General features: G+C 42.8%; 1 protein-coding gene across 1 annotated transcript; it reads right to left on the reverse strand.

Moving 5' to 3' along the window:
- Positions 1-23,318: 23,318 nt before the first annotated feature.
- On the reverse strand, positions 23,319-23,960 carry LOC134944317 (olfactory receptor 1G1-like). Its single transcript, XM_063932897.1, has one exon. The coding sequence runs from the start codon at positions 23,958-23,960 to the stop codon at positions 23,319-23,321; it is 642 nt and encodes a 213-aa protein (XP_063788967.1).
- Between the last annotated feature and the right edge of the window lie 1,403 nt (positions 23,961-25,363).

The raw sequence follows: 25,363 nt of genomic DNA on the forward strand, positions 1-25,363 counted from the left end.
ACAAGTATAGTCAAGGGGTAAACCAGAGCGAGCAACTACCTCTCACTACTGGCATTGATTGTGCATCCTTGCTTTAATAAATTTGCAAAGGGATAAATTAGGAACATGGTGATGTAAGGAGTGAGAGAGAGGGGATACATCATTGAATGTGTAACAGTCCAAGATGACAGTATATTTGCCATGTATACTAAGGGGATATAAGAAGAAATGTGAATCACACTGGAACCAGGTGTGTGCGTACCGCACAGGGTGGGTGTGGGGCCCCATTAAAGGGAAATAGAAATGGGACTGTGAGTGTTTCCAAATGACTGGTGGCAAAGAGTATGGGGACGAATTGGTTATAACTGATGGGGGAGTGATGGCTCTGGCGTGTCAGACCATATTTGCATATGCTATCTGGCTGCGTGGCAACCAGCTGCAGCGGCATCAGCCCTCCTCTGGTATTCAGAGGGAAGCGGGCACACAATATGATATAATCGGGGCTCCAACGAGCCTTACCAACTACATGGATCAGTGGCCACATTAGTAATCTACTAGATGCAGAGTCGTCGTGCCGCATACTTATCTCCCTTTATTAGCAGAAGTCATCTGGTTGCTTGGCAACCAGCCATAGCTTTATCAGCCCCCCTCTGGTTTCCAGTGTGAGGCGGGCACATAATACTATATAATCAGGGCTCCAACTAAGTTACCTACTACATGGAGTTGCGGCCACATAAGCACTCTACCTGAGGCAGAGCTAACGTGCCGCATATTTCACTTTATTTGCGTATGTTATCTGGTTGCTTGGCAACCAGCCGCAGCGTCAACGGCCCTCCTCTGATACCCAGCAGGAGGCGGGCACGCAATACTAGATAATCAGGCCTCCAAGGAGCACCACCAATTACACGGATTAGTGGCCACATGACAAATCTACTAGATGCAGAGCTATCGCACCGCATCCCTATCTCCCTCTTGTCCGTTTAACACCAGCTCTCACCTGAGATCATATTGTTACCAGCAGGGTGGTAATTTACATGCCCCCTGATAATGAAATGCTCAGGCTGTAAAAAGATCCTGTGATTACTTAACCCCGCACATTCCATCAATCTTAGTGGACAATCTTTATTCCCCTCATCTGTCTCTCAGTTCTCCTTATAATCAGTTCCCAGACCCATAACTGGGTACATATATGAGCTGCAGCAGGTATATCAAAAGATTGCTCAGCAACCAACCAGCTAGATAGCTCATTAACTTTAGAAAAAAAAAAGGCCTGAACTGTGGACGGGGAGATATGATTAACTGTGACACTCCTCCTGCCCATTGGCTATTATACCATGGTATTTAAACCCCAGCATGCACTCTCCGGATGCAGGTCAGCTATACCAGGAAGTGAACAAGCCTGCTTTTCAGGCGAAACGTTTTCCAGCCACCATCCCACCTGAGACTAGGAGCACCGCACCAGCAGCCTCTAATCCAGGTCCGGGGTCCAGGTAATAGCCGGGGATCCTATGAGCGTGTTGCTCGCCAAGTCTCCCAGCAAGCAGTGTTTACATTACACCATTAATTATCAGGAAATTCTCTAATGTATCATTGTTTTTCACCTTAACAGTATGTATCTATGATCTGCAGCACTTTATCACACTAGTAATTATTAGCAATTCCCTAACATAAAATACGGGTGCTTTACACTGTAGGAGTTTGTGCTGATGTGATCCTTTATCTCACATGACGCTATCACCCCTTAGTGGGGGTATAGCATCATGATTTAGATCTATATTCATAGAACGCAGGTACGCTTTATCCTTGGAAGGATCATTCTATACATACTAATCCTCCAACCTACACATGTGCATCTAGGATCGTGCTCATCATGTGTCATGATTAGTGATGAGCGGGTACGGTTCCTCGGAAACCGAACCCCCCCAAACTTCACCCATTTTACACGGGTCCGAGGCACACTCGGATTTTCCCGTATGGCTCGGTTAACCCAAGCGCGCCCGAACGTCATCATCCCGCTGTCGGATTCTTGCGAGATTTGGATTCTATATAAGCAGCCGTGCGTCGCCGCCATTTTCACTCGTGCATTGGAAATGTTAGGGAGAGGACGTGGCTAGCGTCCTCTCCGTTTATTAATGTTGATGCAAATATTTGTGCTTATTGCTTAATTGTGGGGACAGGGGAGCAGCTGTATTATATAGGAGGAGTACAGTGCAGAGTTTTGCTGACAGTGACCACCAGTATACGTTGTCTGCCTGAAAAACACTCCATATCTGTGCTCAGTGTGCTGCATATATCTGTGCTCACACTGCTTTATTGTGGGGACTGGGGACCACCAGTATATTATATAGGAGCAGTACAGTGCAGAGTTTTGCTGACCAGTGACCACCAATATACGTTGTCTGCCTGAAAAACACTCCATATCTGTGCTCAGTGTGCTGCATATATATGTGCTCACACTGCTTTATTGTAGGGACTGGGTACCAGCAGTATTACATAGGAGGAGTACAGTGCAGAGTTTTGCTGACAGTGACCACCAGTATATATAGCAGTACGGTACGGAAGGCCACTGCTCTACCTGCCTCTGTGTCGTCAAGTATACTATCCATCTAGATTCTATACCTGTGGTGCATTTTAGTTTTGCAGTTTGCTGACAATGACCACCAGTATATATAGCAGTACGGTACGGAAGGCCACTGCTCTACCTACCTCTGTGTCGTCAAGTATACTATTCATCCTGTGGTGCATTTCAGTTGTGCGCAGTATATATAGTAGTAGGAAATTGCTATTAATACTGGCATATAATTCCACACATTAAAAAATGGAGAACAAAAATGTGGAGGTTAAAATAGGGAAATATCAAGATTCATTTCCACCTCGTGCTGAAGCTGCTGCCACTAGTCATGGCCGAGACGATGAAATGCCATCAACGTCGTCTGCCAAGGCCGATGCCCAATGTCATAGTAGAGAGCATGTAAAATCCAAAAAACAAAAGTTCAGTAAAATAACCCAAAAATCAAAATTGAAAGCGTCTGATGAGAAGCGTAAACTTGTCAATATGCCATTTACGGCACGGAGTGGCAAGGAACGGCTGAGGCCCTGGCCTATGTTCATGGATAGTGGTTCAGATTCACATGAGGATAGAAGCACTCATCCTCTCGCTAGAAAACTGCAGTGTCACTCCTAGATGGGCCAGGTATTTGTGTCGGTCACTTGTGTCGCTTAGCTTAGTCACACAGCGACCTTGGTGCGCCTCTTTTTTTTTCTTTGCATCATGTGCTGTTTGGGGACTATTTTTTGAAGTGCCATCCTGTTTGACACTGCAGTGCCACTCCTAAATAGACCAGGTGTTTGTGTCGGCCACTTGGGTCGCTTAGCTTAGTCACACAGTAACCTTGGTGCGCCTCTTTTTTTTCTTTGCATCATGTGCTGTTTGGGGACTATTTTTTTGAAGTGCCATCCTGTCTGACACTGCAGTGCCACTCCTAGATGGGCCAGGTGTTTGTGTCAGCCACTTGTGTCGCTTAGCTTACTCACACAACGACCTTGGTGCAAATTTTTAGGACTAAAAATAATATTGTGAGGTGTGAGGTGTTCACAGTGGACTGAAAATGAGTGGAAATTATAGTTATTGAGGTTAATAATACTATGGGATCAAAATGACCCCCAAATTCTATGATTTAAGCTGTTTATGAGGGTTTTTTGTAAAAAAAAAACACCCGAATCCAAAACACACCCGAATCAGACAAAAAAAATTCAGGGAGGTTTTGCCAAAACGCATCCGAATCCAAAACCAACACACAAAACCCGAAAAATTTCTGGTGCATATCACTAGTCATGATTCATTCATGTGATTATGTTGTAATGTGCATAAGTATCATTTTATAATATCAATATAAATCGACTGCAATGTATAAATTGGTACTGGGCATTAACATAAGAAGCTACTATGTCCTGCTGGCTGTGGGCTTAATTAATTTGCTGCACAATTAATATCTTTCCATTGGTATGGGCGGGGTTTAGTACATTTCTATGAGCAGAATGGGATTTTCAACCCCAGTCCTAAAATATTTATTCTGTTTATCACATCACGACCCCAAGCGCTCACTTATTTGTAATATAATTCTATTTCTGTGACTACACTTATTCAGTGAACTCTCATCTGAGATCCAGGAGTGTTTCCTGCCTAACACAGACAGCAGATTCACCTACCTGTATTTTACCTCTTTTATATTTTCCTTATTTGGGTCCGTCCCTATATATTTCTATTCAGTGCTCTCTCATTGGTGCCTCAATTAAATCCTAGGACCCTACTACCATACCATACTCTATATACCCGATCTCATCTGATCTTGGAAGCCAAGTGGTTTGGGCTTGGTCAGTACCTGGAGGATTGACCTCCTGGGAATACCAGGTGTTGTAGGTTCTATCAGGACTAGAGGAATTTCAACACCAACAGCAGAAGCACCCTATCTCTTCTTTCTTCTCTTCCCTTTCTTTAAGTGTGCAACCTCACAGTAGGGGAATCAGATATGAGTGACTACCAATATCTCTATTCATGTTATGGTGCTGCCTTAACTCAGGTGTGGGACGTTGCTCGGCCTCATCAATACAGTTTTATGTACTGGTCAGGGTGGTAGGGTACAGCCCAGATATATGGTTGTTTACCCCAAATCCCTAACACAGGGTAGAGTGACCAGAACATTCAATATTTTAGTAATACTTTAATTTACTCTTTTAACCACAGTTGATATTAGGTCTTATCACTGTAGTGTCATTTTGAGAACAGGCCAAACCCTCTGCTCGGGGGCATTCTCGTTACCTGCGAGCACAGTGCATGGGAGCCTATCCTAATGGCACCCATTTACACTGTTGACGGTCATAGGACCTAGAACTAATTTTACGTGCACTCCTTATTTCCTCACTTCCCTATACCCCTCCAGTTGGTCATTTTGAGTCAACTTTTAGTATCAATTTAATAGAAGTTATGTTTTAATTCAGCTACGTATAGTATTTACCAATATTTAAGAGTGTGCCCACACAAGAGTCTTCTTTTCTCTACTATATTGCTCAGAAATGTATCTAACCCATTTTTAAACTCATTGACCGAGTCCGCCATTACAACCATCACTGGCAGTGAATTCCATATTTGTATTGCCCTTACAATGAAGAATCCCTTCCTGCGCTGATTACAAAATTTCCTCTCCTCAAGCCTTAGTGGGTGTCTGCGCGTTTTGTATAGAGGTCTCTTAATAACAAATCACCTGGTAGCTCTGCATATTACCCCTTTATATATTTGTAAATATTAATCATATCTTCTCTTAGTCGTCTAATTTCTAGTGTAAACATATCTAACCTAGAAAGCCTCTCATCATAGTCCAGTGTCTCCAACCCCTTAATTAATTTGGTAGCTCGCCTCTGAACCTTTTCAAGCTCTAACATGTCTCTTTTTATAGTGTGGTGCCCAGAACTGTACACAATACTCTAGATGCGCCTGTACCAATGATTTGTACTGTGGCATGATTACGCTCTCATCTCTTGTCTCAATTCCCCTTTTAAGGCATTCTAACACCTTATTTACCTTTGTTGCTGCATTTTGACATTGTGTACTGCTGCTAAATCTACTATCAATGACCATCCCCCAAACCATTTTCTAATACCGTTACCCCACATTTTCCCCAGTTAATTCGTAATTTGCGTATTTATTCTTAGTCCCAAAGTGCATAACTTTAAAATTTTCCACATTAAACCTTATACTCCATTTTGTTACCCAAACTTCAAGTTTATATAAATCGCTCTTAAGAGACTCCACATAGACATCTGACTTAATTTCCTTACATATTTTAGTATCATCTGCAAATATTGGCACTGTGCTATCTAGTCCTTCTTCTAGATCATTTATAAATATGTTAAACAATAGAGGCCCCAGAACAGAACCCTGCGGAATTCCACTGATTACTTTAGCCCAGGTGGAAAACATTGCATTAACCACCACTCGCTGTTCTCTGTTTTCAAGCCAATTACTCACCCATGTACACACAATGGGGGTCATTCAGGCCCGATCGCACGCTGCCTTTTTTCACAGCCGTGCAATTGGATCTGAACAGTGCATGCGGGCAGCGACGAGGATAACAAAAAAGCATTTGCTGCAGCGAACACTAAAAGATTGGCAGGAAGAGGCCATCCAGGGGTGACAACTCACCGTTTTCTGGGAGTGACCAGGAAAATGCAGGCGTGCCCGGCCATTTCAAGGGAGGGATCCTGACATCAGCTCCAGCAAGGATCATCGCAGTGGCTAAGTAAGTCTTGAGCTGTGCAGAAATTGCACAAACTTTTGTTTGTGCAGCTCACTGCACAGCCGATCACAACCCTGCACAGAGTTTACCCATTCCACTGTAGGTGGCGATTACCTGGTGCAAAAAACAGCCTGCTTTCGATCAGGTCTGAATTAGGCCCAGTGTTTCCTATACCATGCTCCATTATTTTGAAAATCAGCCTCCTGTGAGGCACTGTGTCGAAAGCCTTTGCAAAATCCAGATAGATCACATCTACTCCATTACCCTGGTGAAGATTGTCACTTACTTTCTCATAGAAGCTAATCAAATTAGTTTGACACGACCTATTTCTCACAAAACAGTGCTGGATTTTACTAATAGCATGGGAGTTCACCAAGTATTCCTGTATGCTATCCCGTAGTATACTTTCCAAAGGTTTCCCCACTATCGATGTCAGACTAACCAGTCTATAGTTACCAGGATTGAGTTTAATGCCCTTTTGAAATATTCTGACTACCTCTGCTATACACCAGTCCATTGGTACCATGCCTGATTTAAGTGAATCAGTGAAAATCAGATACAGAGGCCTAGCTATTTCAGCGTTTAGCTCCATCAGTTCCCTGGGATGAAGTCCATCTGGACCAGGAGATTTATTAGTCTTATTTTTTTTAATCGCTCATGGACTTCAGTACTTAATCAGACAGATAAGTACTAAGTAATGGACCTTTAATACTACTATTATTAATGCTACTCACTAATCCCACCATCTGGTTATCTGTAGTAAACACTGATGGAAAGAAAATGTGTTCAATAATTTAGCTTTTGATGATCTGGAAAACATGAACTGTGTGAGTTCCTGAGCACAGAGATGGTGAACCACTGGTGTAAATCTTGTTTTTTAATGACTTTTTACTTCCCCTCCTACATGGAAACATTATTGAACTGGGTAGAGACAAAGTAACCTGCATCTAGATAATCAGATAATCAAAATGTTCACAGCAGCTCAGAGAATTTCAAAACATAATTATGTTACTTTTGATAGTCAGTGACCTATCAATTTGTCATTGAGGATAGGGACACACGTAATGTGAGAAGTAAAATAGAATCAAGCAGAAAACCACTTGCTAGTGAAGAGGATACTTTTTTTTAAAAGTACTCAGTTAAACATTATATTTTATTGAACACATATAACAAAGCATGCCCAAGCAAATACTGTAGAGTCAACTTCCTTTCTCCCTTTTACACTACATTTGTCCTGACTCTTGGGAGCACCACAACTATGAAAAAATCACCCAGATTTTAATAGGAGTTATGGATATTTCTATGTTGGGTTTTTTCAACATTATTGAGTAATAATTTCTAGGCTTCAGTGCGGAATCTCCCGACTCTCTTTTCCCTAAAACAAATAATACTGACTCAGTCTTCAGTCTCTATGATTCCAGCAGGCACCACATCAGCCCCAAATATATATCCTACATTGTTACTATATGAATATCCATTTGTGTAACTTGTTTGGCAAAATAACAGTGATTATTTGAGATCATAATCATACAACACAAGCCTTATTAACTGTGTGCCTACCAGTAACTTTTTGTATCCTTCCTACCTCTGTCTGTCTCTTTTTACCTAGTTTTGTTCTATTACTGTTGTGCTAATTGTAAAGCACAATGGAATATGCAGCGCTATGTAAGAAACTGTTAATAAAAATAAAATCTTAACCTTTGTCACCATGTATTAGGTCTACCCTTATACCTCACTGGCCTCACTTGCACCCACATCGCTCCCCTCCAATCTGTATTCAACTCCGCAGCTAGGCTCCTCTTCCGCTCCCACTGCTCCACTTCTGCCACTCTCCTTTGACAAAATCTACACTGGCTCCCATTCCCCTACAGAATCCTCTTCAAACTCCTCACCCTCACATACAAGGCCATCTCCAATTCCACTGCTACCTACATCTCCAACCTCCGCTCCCTTCATACACCCTCCCGCCCACTACGGTTGGCTGATAACCGTCGCCTTTCCTCTGCCTTGGTCACTGCTTCCCGAGCACGAGTTCAGAATTTTTCCCGTGCTGCACCCCTTCAGTGGAACGCGCTCCCCCGCTCCATTAGACTCTCCCCGACCTTGCAAAGCTTCAAACGGGCAATGAAAACCTACCTATTTATCAAAGCGTACCCCTCCAATGCATAACCTAGTCTTAAGGCTGCTTCTCCATCCCGCTGCTCCATGCCTTGAACATCTCTGCTTTGCTCGCATACTGCCATCAGGCTTCCTCCTGCTTCCTCATGTCATCTGTCTGTCACCCCTCCCCACTAGATTGTTAGCTCTTCAGAGCATGGCCCTCTTTCCTATTGTTGTCTAAGCCCTCTTCTTGACACATTTCAGTCAGCAACCATCTTTACCCGCTCTTTCTCCTACTGGTAAATGCTCCTCTCTATCTATGGCCACCAGCCACAAGTAGTACAATGATTACTCCCTTGCTACATACATCTAAGCTGTATTATGTTTTGAGAATTATGGTGCTTTTTGTTACCTGTACTCCATTTTTGTTATTTCATTACTGTTATGCTAGGTTTTGTCTCCCTGTACTGTCCCTTGTACGGCGCTGCGTAACACTTGTGGCAACCTATAAATACTATGTAATAATAATAATAATAATAATACCTCCAAGAAACATCTGTATTTCTTGCACAAACTTGATGATGTTACATTGGAATAAGACCACATCCTAATAACTCTAGATGTGGAATTCTTGAATACAAGCATAGATCACGCTATGGGTATAAAAGCTGTAAATTGGGGATATTATGTGTTCTGTGAAGATATACCTGTTTCTCCAAATACAACTTATCACTCCCACCAGCCTAGAAATATGCAGGAAAAAGCGGTCATTAAAGCTAAAATAATTATTTGTTAGAATAAATTCTAAGATCCAAGAGAAAGTAATAAAAGAGGTAATTGGGTCTATTCATGAAGCAGTGCAAAAATTGAAAAAGTGATCCAGTGGAGAAGTTGCCCATGGCAACCAATCAGCATTGAAGTAACATTTATAATTTGTTTACTATACAATAGAGATTAGCGGGTTCGGTTCAGATCTTCCCGCCTTGCTTGGTTAACCTGAACGCGGCCGAAAGTCATCATCCCGCTGTCGGATTCTCGCGACATTCGTATTCTATATAAAGAGCCACGTGTCTCCACCATTTTCACTCGTGCATTGGAGATTGAACGGTGAGGACATGGCTGTGTTCTCTCCCTGAAAAGCTCCGTGTCTGTGCTCAGTGTGCTGAAAATATCTACGTTCTCTGCCTTAAAACGCTCCATATCTGTGCTCAGTGTGCTTCAAATATCTGTGCTCAGTGTGCTGCATTGTGGGGACCACCAGTATATAATTATAGTAGTACAGTACAGTAGGCCATCGCTGTATCTTGCAGCTCTGTGTCAAGTATACTATCTCTATGCTGCATTATTGTGAGCAGTATATAGTAGGACAGTGCAGCATTTTGGTGACCAGCAGTATACATATAGTACAGTAAAGTAGGTCATTGTTGTATCTTGCAGCTCTGTGTCAAGTATACTATCTCTGTGCTGCATTATTGTGAGCAGTATATAGTAGGACACAGTAGGACAGTGCAGCATTTTGTTGACCAGCAGTATACATATAGAACAGTACAGTAGGTCATTGCTATTTCCACACATGAGACTTATCTAGAAGCTACAAGAATCAGGGCTAGGAAGCACAATATGCACTTGGGTCAAAAACTGGTTAGATAATAGGGAGCAGCGCGTTGTGGTTAATGGATATTTTTCAACTTGGACTGAAGTGCTAAGTGGTGTGCCGCAAGGCTCATTATTAGGACAGCTATTGTTCAATATTTTCATTAACGACCTAACAAAAGGTCTAGAGAGCATGGTGTAAATTTTTGCAGATGATACCAAATTGTGTAAGGCTATAAATACAGAGGAGGATGCCGAGTCTCTTCAGAACGACTTAGTTAAATTAGAAGCATGGGCAGCCAAATGGAGAATGTACTTCAACACAGACAAGTGTAAGGTAATGCACTGTGGTAACAAGAACAAAAATTACACCTACCTACTAAATGGGGTAAAATTAGGGGATTCTGTACTGGAAAAGGACATAGGTGTCCTCATAGATAGCAAGCTAAGCAGTAGTACCCAAAGTAGGACTGCAGCAAATAAGGCTAATAAGATATTAGCATGCATAAAACGATGCTATTGATACTAGGGACAAGAGTATTATACTCCCGTTATATAAATCACTTTTGAGGCCACACCTTATATACTGTGTACAATTCTGGGCACCGTGCTACAAAAAGGATATCCTGGATCTAGAAAAGGTACAGAAGTGGGCAACCAAACTAATTAAGGGCATGGAGACAATGGAATACAAGGAAAGGCTTGAAATACTAGGAATGTTTTCATTGGAAAAGCGGAGACTAAGAGGGGATATGATCAACATCTACAAATATATAAAAGGACAATACACAGAGCTTGCGCGGGACCTGTTTTTGGTTAGATCAACACAGAGGACTCGTGGACACTCGCTCAGGTTAGAGGAGAGGAGATTCTGCACAATACGGCGTAAAGGCTTTTTCACGGTAAGGACAATACGTGTTTGGAATTCCCTGCCCGAGATAGTTGAAATGGCGGAATCTGTCAACACCTTTAAGAATGGGTTAGATAAATTCCTAATGGATAAGGATATCCATTGGTATGGTGCATAGTCATGCATTATAGTTACTATAAATAGGGATAAAATGCAACGGCTGACAGCAGCATCAGTCAGAAATTTTAGTCGAATCATCATGCATAGGAGACCACAAATAGGTTGAACTCGATGGACAATTGTCTTTTTAAACCTCTGATACTATGTTACTATGTTACTATTGATATATTACTGGCATATAATTCCACACAATAAAAAATGGAGAACAAAAATGTGGAGGGTAAAATAAGGAAAGATCAAGATCCACTTCCACCTCATGCTGAAGCTGCTGCCACTAGTCATGGCCGAGACGATGAAATGCCATCAACGTTGTCTGCCAAGGCCAATGCCCAATGTCATAGTAGAGAGCATGTAAAATCCAAAAAGCAAAAGTTCAGTAAAATTACCCAAAAATCTAAATTATAAGCGTCTGAGGAGAAGCGTAAACTTGCCAATATGCCATTTTCGACACGGAGTGGCAAGGAACGGCTGAGGCCCTGTCTTATGTTCATGGCTAGTGGTTCAGCTTTACATGAGGATGGAAGCACTCATAATCCTGCTAGAAAAATGTAAAGACTTAAGCTGGCAAAAGCACAAGAGCTGTGCGTTCTTCTAAATCACAAATCCTCAAGGAGAGTCCAATTGTGTCGGTTGCGATGCCTGACCTTCCCAACACTGGACGGGAAGAGGTGGTGCCTTCCACCATTTGCACACCCCCTGCAAGTGCTGGAAGAAGCACCCACAGTCCAGTTCCTGATAGTCAAATTGAAGATGTCACTGTTGAAGTACACCAGGATGAGGATATGGGTGTTGCTGGCGCTGAGGAGGAAATTGACAAGGAGGATTCTGATGGTGAGGTGGTTTGTTCAAGTAAGGCTCCTGGGGAGACACCTGTTGTCCGGGGGATGAATATGGCCATTGACATGCCCGGTCAAATTACAAAAAAAATCACCTCTTCGGTGTAGAATTATTTTAACAGAAATGCGGACAATAGGTGTCAAGCCGTGTGTTGCCTTTGTCAAGCTGTAATAAGTAGGGGTAAGGATGTTAACCACCTAGGAACATCCTCACTTATACGTCACCTGGAGTGCATTCATCAACAGTCAATCACAAGTTCAAAAACTTTGGGTGACAGCAGAAGCAGTCCACTGACAACTAAATCCCTTCTTCCTCTTGTACCCAAGCTCCTGCAAACCACACCACCAACTCCCTCAGTGTCAATTTCCTCCTTAGACAGGAACGCCAATAGTCCTGCAGGCCATGTGACTGGCAAGTCTGAAGAGTCCTATCCTTACTGGGATTACTCTGATGGACCCTTGAGTGTAACAGCTACTGCTGCTGGCACTGCTGTTGTTGCTGCTGGGAGCCGATCGTCATCCCAAAGGGGATGTCAGAAGACTACTTGTACTACTTCCAGTAAGCAATTGACTGTCCAACAGTCCTTTGTGAGGAAGATTAAATATCTCAGCAGTCATCCTGTTTCAAAGCAGATAACTCTGGCCTTGGCAGCTGTGTTGGTGTTAGTTCACAGGCAATTAGAGAATTTCTTGAGGTAGTGGGTTCCCAGTACCAAATACCATCTAGGTTCCACTTCTCTAGTCAGACAATACCAAGAATGTACACAGACATCAGAAAAAGACTCACCAGTGTCCTAAAAGATGCAGTTGTACCAAATGTCCACTTAACTAAGGACATGTGGACAAGTGGAGCAGGGCAGACTCGGGACTATATGACTGTGACAGCCCACTGGGTAGATGCATTGCCTCTCGCAGCAAGAACAGCAGCGGCGGCACCAGTAGCAGCATCTCGAAAACTCCAACTCATTCCTAGGCAGGCTACGCTTTGTATCACCGCTTTCCATAAGAGGCACACAGCTGACAACCTCTTATGGAAACTGAGGAACATCATTGCAGAATGGCTTACTCCAATTGGACTCTCCTGGGGATTTGTGACATCGAACAATGCCACCAAAATTGTGTGTGCATTACATGTGGGCAAATTCCAGCATGTCCCATGTTTTCCGCATACATTGAATTTGGTGGTGCAGAATTATAAAAAAAAAATGACATGGGCGTGCAAGAGATGCTGTTGGTAGGCCCGAAGAATTGCGGGCAACTTTTGGCATTCAGCCACCGCGTGCCGAAGACTGGAGCACCAGCAAACACTCCTTAACCTGCCCCGCCATCATCTGAAGCAAAAGATGGTAACGAGGTGGAATTCAACCCTCTATATGCTTCAGAGGATGGAGGAGCAGCAAAAGGCCATTCAAGCCTATACATCTGCCTACGATATAGGCAAAGGAGGGGGAATGCACCTGACTAAAGCTCAGTGTATAATGATTTCAACATTGTGCAAGGTTCTGCAACCCTTTGAACTTGCCACACGTGAAGTCAGTTCACACACTGCCAGCCTAAGTCAGGACATTCCCCTCATCATGCTTTTGCAGAAGCAGCTGGAGAGATTGAAGGAGTAGCTTAAATGGAGCGATTCCGTTAGGCATGTGGGACTTGTAGATGGAGCCCTTAATTCGCTTAACCAGGATTCACGGGTGGTCAATTTGTTGAAAAAAGAGCACTACATTTTGGTCACCGTGCTCGATCCTAGGTTTAAAGCCTACGTTGTATCTTTCTTTCCGGCAGACACAAGTCTGCAGATGTTCAAAAACCTGCTGGTGAGACTCTTGTCAAGAGAAGCTTAACGTGACCCGTCAACAGCTACTCCTTCACATTCTCCCGCATGTGAAGGAGGGGGGTGCACATTGTGAAAGGGGTGATGAATCGGATGATGAGGAGGAGGTGGACATCTTGCCTCTGTAGAGCCAATTTGTGCAAGGAAAGATTGATTGCTTCTTTTTTTGGTGGGGGCCCAAACCAACCAGTCATTTCAGCCACAGTAATGTGCAGACCCTGTGGCTGAAATGATGGGTTTGTTAAAGTTGCATGTCCTGTTCATATAACATAAGAGTAGGTGGGAGGACCCAAGGACAATTCCATCTTGCACATTTTTATTTTATTTATCTCTACATCATGTGATGTTTGTGTTATGATTCCAGCACTGTGGTCTGAGGAGATTTTATAACAAGGACCTGAGCACTGGATCGTAATGCTGGGAAAGGAAGTGGGAATGGAAAATAGCCCCTTGCGCCCTAACTCCGTTGTCTCGCCCGTGCTGTCAGAAATCCCTTGCGAGACTATGGTTGCTTGAGCCCATGGCAGCCGCGTTTGAAGGGCGGATTACGTCTGCCCAACTCTGATGCCCCCTCAGGTCTTAATGGGAGACAAAGGGAAATCCGAGTCAGGGTGATAACAAGGGGCCCTCTAACTCAGCAACAAGGCCAGGGGCTATAAGCTAACTTAAAACTAGAATATGTGCGGAAAAACCGTCAGGGAAAAGGACAACCAAAATACCCACTTGTCCACTCTCCAACCCGGCACCGCCGAGTTCCGGAGAGGACTTGTGGAAGCGGAACCCTCCGCAAATGCTCCGAAACAGAATACAAAAATAAAGCAGGCTGAGCAGCAGCACGCGGCAGAGCCGCAACTCACGAACACCACACGAGATTCTCTAGCGACCATGGCGGACAGTAGAGGACCAGAGACTACTTGGGATGAAATGACAAGTCCAAGATTCAGGAACTCTGAAGACAGGAATGACCGGACACAGCAGGACTGGAACAGACGTTCAGCAAACCTAAGCAGCATGCAGGAAGCTATTACCAGCGTCTGTGTGAAGCACTGAGAAAGTATTTAACAAGGAGTCCTCCAATCAGATGTTTCAGAGCCGGATTATTAAAAATACCATGCAGCTGCCAGGCTGCACGAGCAGAGACAAGTGTGTGTGTGATTTATTTGATTGACCCTGCAACGGGGAACGCGGTCCTCCCGTGGCGTCCCCGTTGCTAGGGTCTAGGCGGCTCAGCACACCTGGCATCCCTGCGTTGCTAGGGAGCCAGTAGCTACGCGCGCACGGCGTCCCAGCGTTGCTAGGGACCAGGCGGCTAGCGCGCTCGGCGTCCCTAGTAGCTAGGCGCTGGGCCGCAAGGACATCGCAGACTCCGGCGCCTAACAGTTTGGGGCTAATTTTTTTAAACGCCATCCTGACTAAAAATAATATTTTGAGGTGTGAGGTGTTCAGAATAGACTGGAAATGAGTGGAAACTATGGTTATTGAGGTTAATAATACTATGGGATCAAAATTACCCCCAAAATCTATGATTTAAGCAGTTTTTGAGGTTTTTTTTTTTTTTTAAACACCCGAATTCAAATCACACCCGAATACTGACAAAACATTTTCAGGGAGGTTTTGCCAAAATGCGTCCGAATCCAAAACAAGGCCGCGGAATCGAATCCAAAACCAATACATAAAACCCGTAAAATTTCCCGTGCACATCTCTACTATACAATTGTGCAGAGCAGCTGATTGGTTGCCATGGGCAAATTCTCCACAGGCTCACTTCTCCACTCTTTTCACTGCTTCATGAATAGACCTCTATGTCTTTCCACCTCAATGAAATACTGTATTTCACTCACTGCCTTGTTCACTACTTGTTCAATGTACACAGGGATTATCACATTAGTCCAGATTCTTTTACATATTATATTACAGTATCTCCCTCAGCCTGTGTAATGTCTTAAAATAGTGCAACTTTATTTTAATATTAAAGTCACAATGCAGAGTGTGATTTGATAACCACCACACTATAGTCATTGAGAATAAGCAATAAACTCATTGGTCATATGCAGTATTGCATGATATTGCTATTAAGCAACTGCATGAACTATAGTGGTCCACATAGTTAATGAATGGGATTTTTGGGAGAAGGTGCTCTGTGGACTCCAATGATCCTCATAAGGAAAGAACAGTCATTGTGACAGAGGGCCTGATTCTGATTTGTTAGTAAGGAAAAAAAAAAAAGCTTGTAACTAGACAAAACTAGGGAAAAGGGCCCTAATTTGCACACCTTAATTAGGTAGTGAGGTGCTACTCTGCTTGAGACTTAGTAAAGTGTACAAAGAGGAAAAGTAGCAGGTGCACAATCTCACACTAGCTCTACCTGTAGTAACCAGAGGCATTTAGCATATTCCTGGCCAGGGCTATGAGCTTACCCACCGCATCAAGGTAGCCTCTCATTGGGTAAGTCCCTAACACTAACTATGGGGGTTCAGGTCCGGGGGGCAGGACACCCCAGAGCCACCCAGCCAGATAACCCCAGGGCATCGCAGGAGTGATAAATTTTCTTTTACTGCTCACATTATTCACACATGCAGCAACAGCTGCTCCTATCACTTTAACCCTATAATTTTATCACTCCTGCGATGCCCTGGGGTTATCTGGCTGGGTGGCTCTGGGGTGTCCTGCCCCCCGGACCTGAACCCCCATAGTTAGTGTTAGGGACTTACCCAATGAGAGGCTACCTTGATGCGGTGGGTAAGCTCATAGCCCTGGCCAGGAATATGCTAAATGCCTCTGGTTACTACAGGTAGAGCTAGTGTGAGATTGTGCACCTGCTACTTTTCCTCTTTGTACACTTTACTAAGTCTCAAGCAGAGTAGCACCTCACTACCTAATTAAGGTGTGCAAATTAGGGCCCTTTTCCCTCTGTTACCGATGTATTCATACATTTTTGAAGGTAGGAGACGCCTTCATCCTAATTTAGCACCCTACCCCACCCACCCCTCTGATTTTAAATAGTCAAACACTCCAGCCTTTACATTTGGAATGAGCACACTGTGGTAAGACTCCTACATTTTGTTTAATATGGCAGTCCATAATGGGGGGGATTCTCTGGGGTGCGGGGCTCCCTGTGCCTGCCATAGCTGGGTGTCCCTGGGGCATCGCAATTTAACATTATTTCATTACTCCATGGCACTTAGTTTGTTTTATATATATGTAACACCTTCACATCATTTTCTTTTACTGCTCACATTATTCACACATGCAGCAACAGCTGCTCCTATCACTTTAACCCTATAATTTTATCACTCCTGCGATGCCCTGGGGTTATCTGGCTGGGTGGCTCTGGGGTGTCCTGCCCCCCGGACCTGAACCCCCATAGTTAGTGTTAGGGACTTACCCAATGAGAGGCTACCTTGATGCGGTGGGTAAGCTCATAGCCCTGGCCAGGAATATGCTAAATGCCTCTGGTTACTACAGGTAGAGCTAGTGTGAGATTGTGCACCTGCTACTTTTCCTCTTTGTACACTTTACTAAGTCTCAAGCAGAGTAGCACCTCACTACCTAATTAAGGTGTGCAAATTAGGGCCCTTTTCCCTCTGTTACCGATGTATTCATACATTTTTGAAGGTAGGAGACGCCTTCATCCTAATTTAGCACCCTACCCCACCCACCCCTCTGATTTTAAATAGTCAAACACTCCAGCCTTTACATTTGGAATGAGCACACTGTGGTAAGACTCCTACATTTTGTTTAATATGGCAGTCCATAATGGGGGGGATTCTCTGGGGTGCGGGGCTCCCTGTGCCTGCCATAGCTGGGTGTCCCTGGGGCATCGCAATTTAACATTATTTCATTACTCCATGGCACTTAGTTTGTTTTATATATATATGTAACACCTTCACATCATTTTCTTTTACTGCTCACATTATTCACACATGCAGCAACAGCTGCTCCTATCACTTTAACCCTATAATTTTATCACTCCTGCGATGCCCTGGGGTTATCTGGCTGGGTGGCTCTGGGGTGTCCTGCCCCCCGGACCTGAACCCCCATAGTTAGTGTTAGGGACTTACCCAATGAGAGGCTACCTTGATGCGGTGGGTAAGCTCATAGCCCTGGCCAGGAATATGCTAAATGCCTCTGGTTACTACAGGTAGAGCTAGTGTGAGATTGTGCACCTGCTACTTTTCCTCTTTGTACACTTTACTAAGTCTCAAGCAGAGTAGCACCTCACTACCTAATTAAGGTGTGCAAATTAGGGCCCTTTTCCCTCTGTTACCGATGTATTCATACATTTTTGAAGGTAGGAGACGCCTTCATCCTAATTTAGCACCCTACCCCACCCACCCCTCTGATTTTAAATAGTCAAACACTCCAGCCTTTACATTTGGAATGAGCACACTGTGGTAAGACTCCTACATTTTGTTTAATATGGCAGTCCATAATGGGGGGGATTCTCTGGGGTGCGGGGCTCCCTGTGCCTGCCATAGCTGGGTGTCCCTGGGGCATCGCAATTTAACATTATTTCATTACTCCATGGCACTTAGTTTGTTTTATATATATGTAACACCTTCACATCATTTTTTTTTACTGCTCACATTATTCACACATGCAGCAACAGCTGCTCCTATCACTTTAACCCTATAATTTTATCACTCCTGCGATGCCCTGGGGTTATCTGGCTGGGTGGCTCTGGGGTGTCCTGCCCCCCGGACCTGAACCCCCATAGTTAGTGTTAGGGACTTACCCAATGAGAGGCTACCTTGATGCGGTGGGTAAGCTCATAGCCCTGGCCAGGAATATGCTAAATGCCTCTGGTTACTACAGGTAGAGCTAGTGTGAGATTGTGCACCTGCTACTTTTCCTCTTTGTAAACTAGACAAAACTATGCTGCACCGTAGGTTGGGCAGATGTAACACATGCAGAGAGGGGCAGATTTGGGAGGAATCTGCCAAAATTAATTCTAAATTGCAGTGTAAAAATAAAGCTGATTAACATTTGTGGCTACATGAAAACACAGACAGTATTTACCTTGCACAGAAAAATCTAAATGTATTTGTTCCCCTTTCAATGCAACATGGCTTGTTCTAGATACAGTACAAAGGGGGTCATTCCGCGTTGTTCGCTCGTTGCCGATTTTTGCTATGCTGCAATTTGTTGCTAAATGCGCATGCGCATGGTACGCAGCGCGCATGCGCTTAGTTATTTAACTAAAAACTTAGCAGTTTTGCTGTTGTCTGTGCGGCGCTTTTCAGTCGCACTGCTGATCGGTGAGTGATTGGCAGGAAAGGGGCGTTTCTGGGTGGTAAATGAGCGTTTTCCGGGAGTGTGCTAAAAAATGCAGGCGTGTCAGGAAAAAATGCAGGAGTGTCTGGAGAAACGGGGGAGTGGCTGGCTGAAAACAGGGCGTTTGTGGCGTCAAACCAGGAACTAAACGGACTGAGCTGATCGCAATCTAGGAGTAGGTCTGGAGCTACTGAGAAACTGCAAAGAATTATTTAGTAGCAATTCTGCTAATCTTTCGTTCGCTATTCTGCTAAACTAAGATACACTCCCAGAGGTCGGCGGCCTAGCGGAGGTCATTCCGAGTTGTTCGCTCGCAAGGCGATTTTAGCAGAGTTGCTCACGCTAAGCCGCAGCCTACTGGGAGTGAATCTTAGCTTCTTAAAATTGCGAACGAAAGAGTCGCAATATTGCGATTACAAACTTCTTAGCAGTTTCAGAGTAGCTTCAGACTTACTCGCCATCTGCAATCAGTTCAGTGCTTGTCGTTCCTGGTTTGACGTCACAAACACACCCAGCGTTCGCCCAGACACTCCCCCGTTTCTCCAGCCACTCCCGCGTTTTTTCCGGAAACGGTAGCGTTTTTTCCCATACGCCCATAAAGCGGCCTGTTTCCGCCCAGTAACACCCATTTCCTGTCAATCACACTACGATCGCCGGAGCGAAGAAAAAGCCGTGAGTAAAAATACTACCTTCATAGCAAATTTACTTGGTGCAGTCGCAGTGCGGACATTGCGCATGCGCACTAAGCGGCAAATCGCTGCGATGCGATGAAATTTACAGAGCGAACAACTCGGAATGACCCCCAAAGTTACTTGCTCTTTTTGCTTTACTTCCAATTCTAGAGCTACCACACCACCATCTTCAGATATAATACTAATCATCAGACACAGGATAGTACAGTACTTGTGTTCTTATATCACTCATATTTGTACACTCCATATTTATTACCAGGAGAATAAATAATACAATCCTAATTGAGATTGTCTATTTTATGACTATATTAGAGATGTGGAGATTGTCAAAATATAATCTCTCTGTCACTTCCCCTAATTGCATCACAAGTATTTTGGATTTTTTTTTGAAGGGAACATTTTTTCCCACTGAAACCGTTTGATCAAATGTCAGGGTATTTCACAGGATATTTCCCTTTCCATTATAAATGAAAAATGCCTAAACATCGACCATTAACATTTGATATATTTTTTAGTGCATGTTTGCTTGACACTGGTCCTCAGGATGTTATTTTTAATTTTATACCTTATTTTATTTATCAGTGTGTTCTCTCCAAAACCCCTTTATCCAAAGACGTACAGTAATTAGTAGCCAGGGATATATTGGTCATAGGGCTCACCTGGAAGATTCCTGGTAGGCCGATATGTCTGTGGAAGGGATGTGCTGTGAAGTAACATATTCTTTGTATTTTTCGTATTCTTTATATAGTAAAAATTTGGGCCCAAACGTTAGTAAGACAGGAAAGGCATCACTGCCTCACCTCACCCACCACTCATCACTGGTCTGTGGGGCCTGTTTTGTGTGATATCATGTGACCCCACCGACAGGCAGCCCACCGCACTCAGTACACTGCATTGTCCCCATTCATTCTATTATTCCATCTCTGCAGAATAGCAACTCTGCCATCCAGTGATGCTGCCATGGCTACACGGTATGTTATACCTCTAGTGCTGCCCATGTCGGGCCACTTCTACAGGATTTTAAAGGGCAACTTTTAGTTCCCAATCCGCCCCTGATCTCAGACACAACTGCAGCAAAAGACGCAAGGTAGGCTGCAATTGCGTACAATCAAGCCCTATGAGGAGGTATGCCGCCCCCTAAACAGACCCCACCCCCTCATCAGACTGCTTACCTTTTAAGACTGCTTCCATAAATTTCCCAGACTGGTTTTCCATTCCAACCCGCCCCTGTTAGTACCTGTTATTTTGACTTTACCATCTGTGCTCCAGTATGCAAAGCACTAACACTTGGACTGTTAGTTTGCCTTAAGGACCAAGGTTGGAAAACTCTGATCTACTGTACAGTATAGAGAAATAGGAGTTTCATGCATGCAGTTAAGTGCTACATATTGCATATTGGTCCAGACAGATTTCACATGTAAAAGATATTTGGTAGTCTGTATTATCCAGCCACACAGCAATGTTGGTATGAGGTCAGAGGACTGTTTGAGGATTTTAAGTAACAAGACGTAGAGGGGAGTCATATTAATAGATTATATTATGGAAACTAAAATAGTACAAACATATTTACACAACAGTCAAACACAAATATTACGCAAAAGAATAAAAATTAATAGTATTAAACATTTTAAATATATAAGAAGTTAAAAGAAATGTAATGTGTTCTCTGACAATTCTACACTGATAAATAAGTCCTTTTAATATAAAAGGTATATAGTAAAAAGTGACTTCATTGAATCTATAAAATCAAACTTGCATGAACAGATGAGTTAAATGCAGCAGTCTAATGGGTTTATTTACAAGGTGACAGGTCGTAAAATCCAGCATTTCTGATCTTGTTTTTGCACAATATTTAAAAGGGCAGTGGTTTTAGTAGTCGTGTCTTGCTGGTAGAAAACGGGTATGGGTCATTGGGTCAACTCAACTTGGGTCGACAGTAATTAGGTCGACCACTGAAGGTCGACATGGGCATTAGGTTGACATAGGCATTAGGTCGACATGTACTAGGTCAACAGGTGAACAGGTTGAGGTAAGTTTTTGGACTTTTTTTGGTGTCATTTTCTTCGTAAAGTGATGGGGAACCCCAATTAGTGCACCGTGTCCCCTCACATGGCTCACTTTGCTCGCCATGCTTTGGGCAAGGTGCCTTGCTCCGCTACCTCTGTGCTCTGCACAGGTTACTATTCCCAATTGTTGTCAACGTGGATTGTAAAGTATGAAAAAGTCAAAATAGTGGGAAAAAATTGAAAAAGTAATGTTGACCCTTTGACCTGTTGACCTAGTATATGTCAACCTAATGCCCATGTCGACATTCAGTGGTCGACTTAATGACTGTCGACCTAAGGTGTGTTGACCTAAAGACCGTATCCCTTGTAAATAAACCCCTTCAAACGCAAATGCAGTAGAACGCAAGAAAAAAAAGACAGCACTAATTCCTTTTTGCTAAACATCACTATAAAATATATGGATAACCAACATAAAAAATTACATGTTATTATATTACACAAAAATTGTATAAATTATATTCTATAATAAAAGCAATATAGAAAATTATGAAGATCTGCTGTTTAGCAGTACAGTATTATTAAGTCATTATTAGTCAATTTACAAGTAAGATTCAAATTAGTTTAATAGGATGTGAGCAATGGAATCAAAAAGTTCCTCTGGATTAGTTTACAATGCAGAAATAGTCACCAGTACTGTACTTCCTAGGTCACTTTTTTTTCTATCTATCTATCTATCTATCTATCTATCTATCTATCTATCTATCTATCTATCTGTCTATCTATCTGTCTATCTGTCTATCTGTCTATCTGTCTGTCTGTCTGTCTGTCTGTCTGTCTGTCTATATATCTATCTACAGATATTAGCTGGGCTAATAGTGAATGTTTACATAATTCAAGTCACTTGCATATACACAGAAATCCTAATGCAAAATATAATATGCATTTCAGCAAAAATTTGTGTAGTTTCATCAGCAGTATAGAAGACTAAACACAGCCACACAATAGAACAATCAGTAACTGAATATAAAAACTCACAAATGCACAAAACCAACACTCACAAAATGGAATCCGGTCAAGATCCTGGCAGTTGGGATTCCTGCAGACAAAATGCGATGCCGGAATCCAGACACATCTTAATATGCCACCTACATCATCCTGACAAGGTACCCAACACTGGTGCCGCTATCCCAAATGATAATCTGTCGGGCCACAGAAGAAGTTAGCTGCAGGGTGGGGTGTTAGGTTCAGGCACCACCACGTAAGGTTAGGATTAGGCTGAAGAGGGCTGGGAGGGTTATGCTTAGATTGCAGAAAGGGAGGGTTAGGGGGCCATCGGGGGAAGGTAAGTATACTTACCTTCCCACTGTCAGGATTCTCACTGGTGAACCCAGCCCCTCAAAATAATTAAAGTGCATTCCTCTCTCCTAAAGTACCTTTAAAGTCTTCATCCCCTATCAACTAATATTAGGCTCTAGGCAGACTTACTTACTGCACATCATTGCCCATTGCTAGCGTTTTGAGATTTAAACTTCTAAACATCAGGATCATAAATCATGTAGTTTGGAGAGCAATATTGCAGTTGACTTGCCATGTTCTGCAGCAAATGCACAGACTTTTGGGGGAAAAACTCTGCTTGATCAGTCACCCCATACGGTTATATAACTATTTTTCACATTTTCCCCCTTCAATGTTCAATGCTTTGCTTTACTCCTATTTTCTTTAACAGAGCCGTTTTCACATCCTTATTCCGCAGACTGTATATCAGAGGGTTTATCATGGGAGTAATAACTGCGTACAGTACAGTAAGAACTGGTTCTAGCACATTGGAGTGTTCTGACGGTGGCATCATATACACAGACAAACTTGTTGTATAGTACATGATAATAATGGTGAGGTGGGATGAGCAGGTGGAGAAGGCTTTTTTTCTTCCATCCTTAGATTTTATCTGCAAGATGACCTCTATAATTTTAACATAAGATATCAAACTGAATACGACTGGGAAAAATCCATATACTAATAATTCTAGATAGATAACAATATAAAACTCAATACTGCCAGCACAAGAGATGTTAATCACAGCTTTGGCGTCACAGAAAAACTGATGTATGATACGAGAATGACAGAAGGACATGCGTGATGCTGGGATTGTAAACACAAGCGAGTTTAAACATCCTGATAGCCAAGTGCAAGAGGCCAATAATAGACAGTTTTTAATACTCAAGACATAGTGATAGTGTAAAGGATCACATATTGCAACATATCGGTCATATGCCATAATGAGTATAAGAAGATCTTCTGTGAGCCCAACCAATACATAAAAGTACATCTGGGTGAAGCATTGTAAGAAGGACACTGTATTATCTCCAGATAGTAACATGTACAGCAGGTTAGGGACAGTAGTGGTTGTATAACAGATATCTACTAAAGCCAGGTTACAGAGAAATAGGTACATGGGGGTGTGTAACTGATCATCTATATATATCACTGTAATTATAACAGAATTGATGAGCACTCCAAACACATATAGTAAGAAAAACACACAAGTTGTTAATGATGTAAAATCAGATTTTGTGTAAAATGCCATTAAATGAAATTCTGTAACAAGCGTTTGGTTCTCCATAATCTATTTAAGCTATACAATAATATAGGCTTATTACCAGAGCCACATATCAGTTGGTGCTGTCCTGCTCATTGAGGGTGAATATGACCTAATTTTGAATCATGCTTTCATGTCCAAAATTTCCTCCTATTGCTTTACCTGGAAACATAAATAGGTGGTAAAAATAGTGGACAAGAGCAAACAATACAAAATGCAAAAGTAATCAAAATAAAACATTGTGCAAGCTACACCTTAAACTGTTCTTTCCCAGGCATTAGTCTAGTCTGTCTCAATGATTAATACAGCCAGCCACTTTGGGCTTAATTCAGACTTGTACACTAACCTGATGGTGGGCACACTGCACATGTGCAGAAAAGGTCCTGCATCCTCGCATGCAGAGTACCCTAAGTCCCAGCCTTATTGAGAGGCTGAGAGCATTTTGGTGTGGGGAGGGGGTGATGACTGGGTCAATTCCTCAAACATTTGCTCCATTGTGTAGGAGTGCCAAGGTCAGTGTCTGCATCTGTTGATCCAGTTTTGCAGACCTCGACTGTGGACATGAGACGGAAATCTGAGTAACCTGAAGGTGCATAAAACATAAAAGAACATTTTAATTCTGAGTGCAATGGGAGGGGATCTTAATAGGATAGACTCTACAAAATCTGGGTTTAGTCATGACAAAGAGACAAAGCTCAAAAAAGTATTTATTTCTACAAAGGACAACATCATCTTTGACCCCCTCTTTACTTGGTACTTACATGAATGGGTCACCATGGCCTAACGGGCAGATGAGCAGTTCCTTAGGATACATTTGTGGCTTTGCTGGTGACAGCAGCTTCCACCACAACTTTAAAATGTAAGGGGTTTGTTTACTAAGCAGTGGAAATACAAAAAAAGCAATGCTTTTAATTGCAGAACATGCCTGTCTCCTTGTTACTGTGTCTCTTGTTATTCCAAATGTAGTGTATATAAACATGTATTATAATCCTCTAAATGTATACTGCTTTACAATTTGCTTTCAAATAATAATAATAATAATAATAATAATAATAATAATAATAACATGTTGAATGGTCTTAAAAAGTTGTAGAGGACATTTTTGCTTAACCCTAAAAATAGGTGCAATTTCC

The sequence above is a fragment of the Pseudophryne corroboree genome, chromosome 7 (genome assembly GCF_028390025.1).
Source record: "Pseudophryne corroboree isolate aPseCor3 chromosome 7, aPseCor3.hap2, whole genome shotgun sequence".
NCBI classification, from domain to species: Eukaryota; Metazoa; Chordata; class Amphibia; order Anura; family Myobatrachidae; genus Pseudophryne; species Pseudophryne corroboree.

What these genes read in the sequence shown, in the direction of transcription:
- LOC134944317 (XM_063932897.1), bottom strand. Translation starts at nt 23,960, where the DNA reads ATGTACTTTTATGTATTGGTTGGGCTCACAGAAGATCTTCTTATACTC.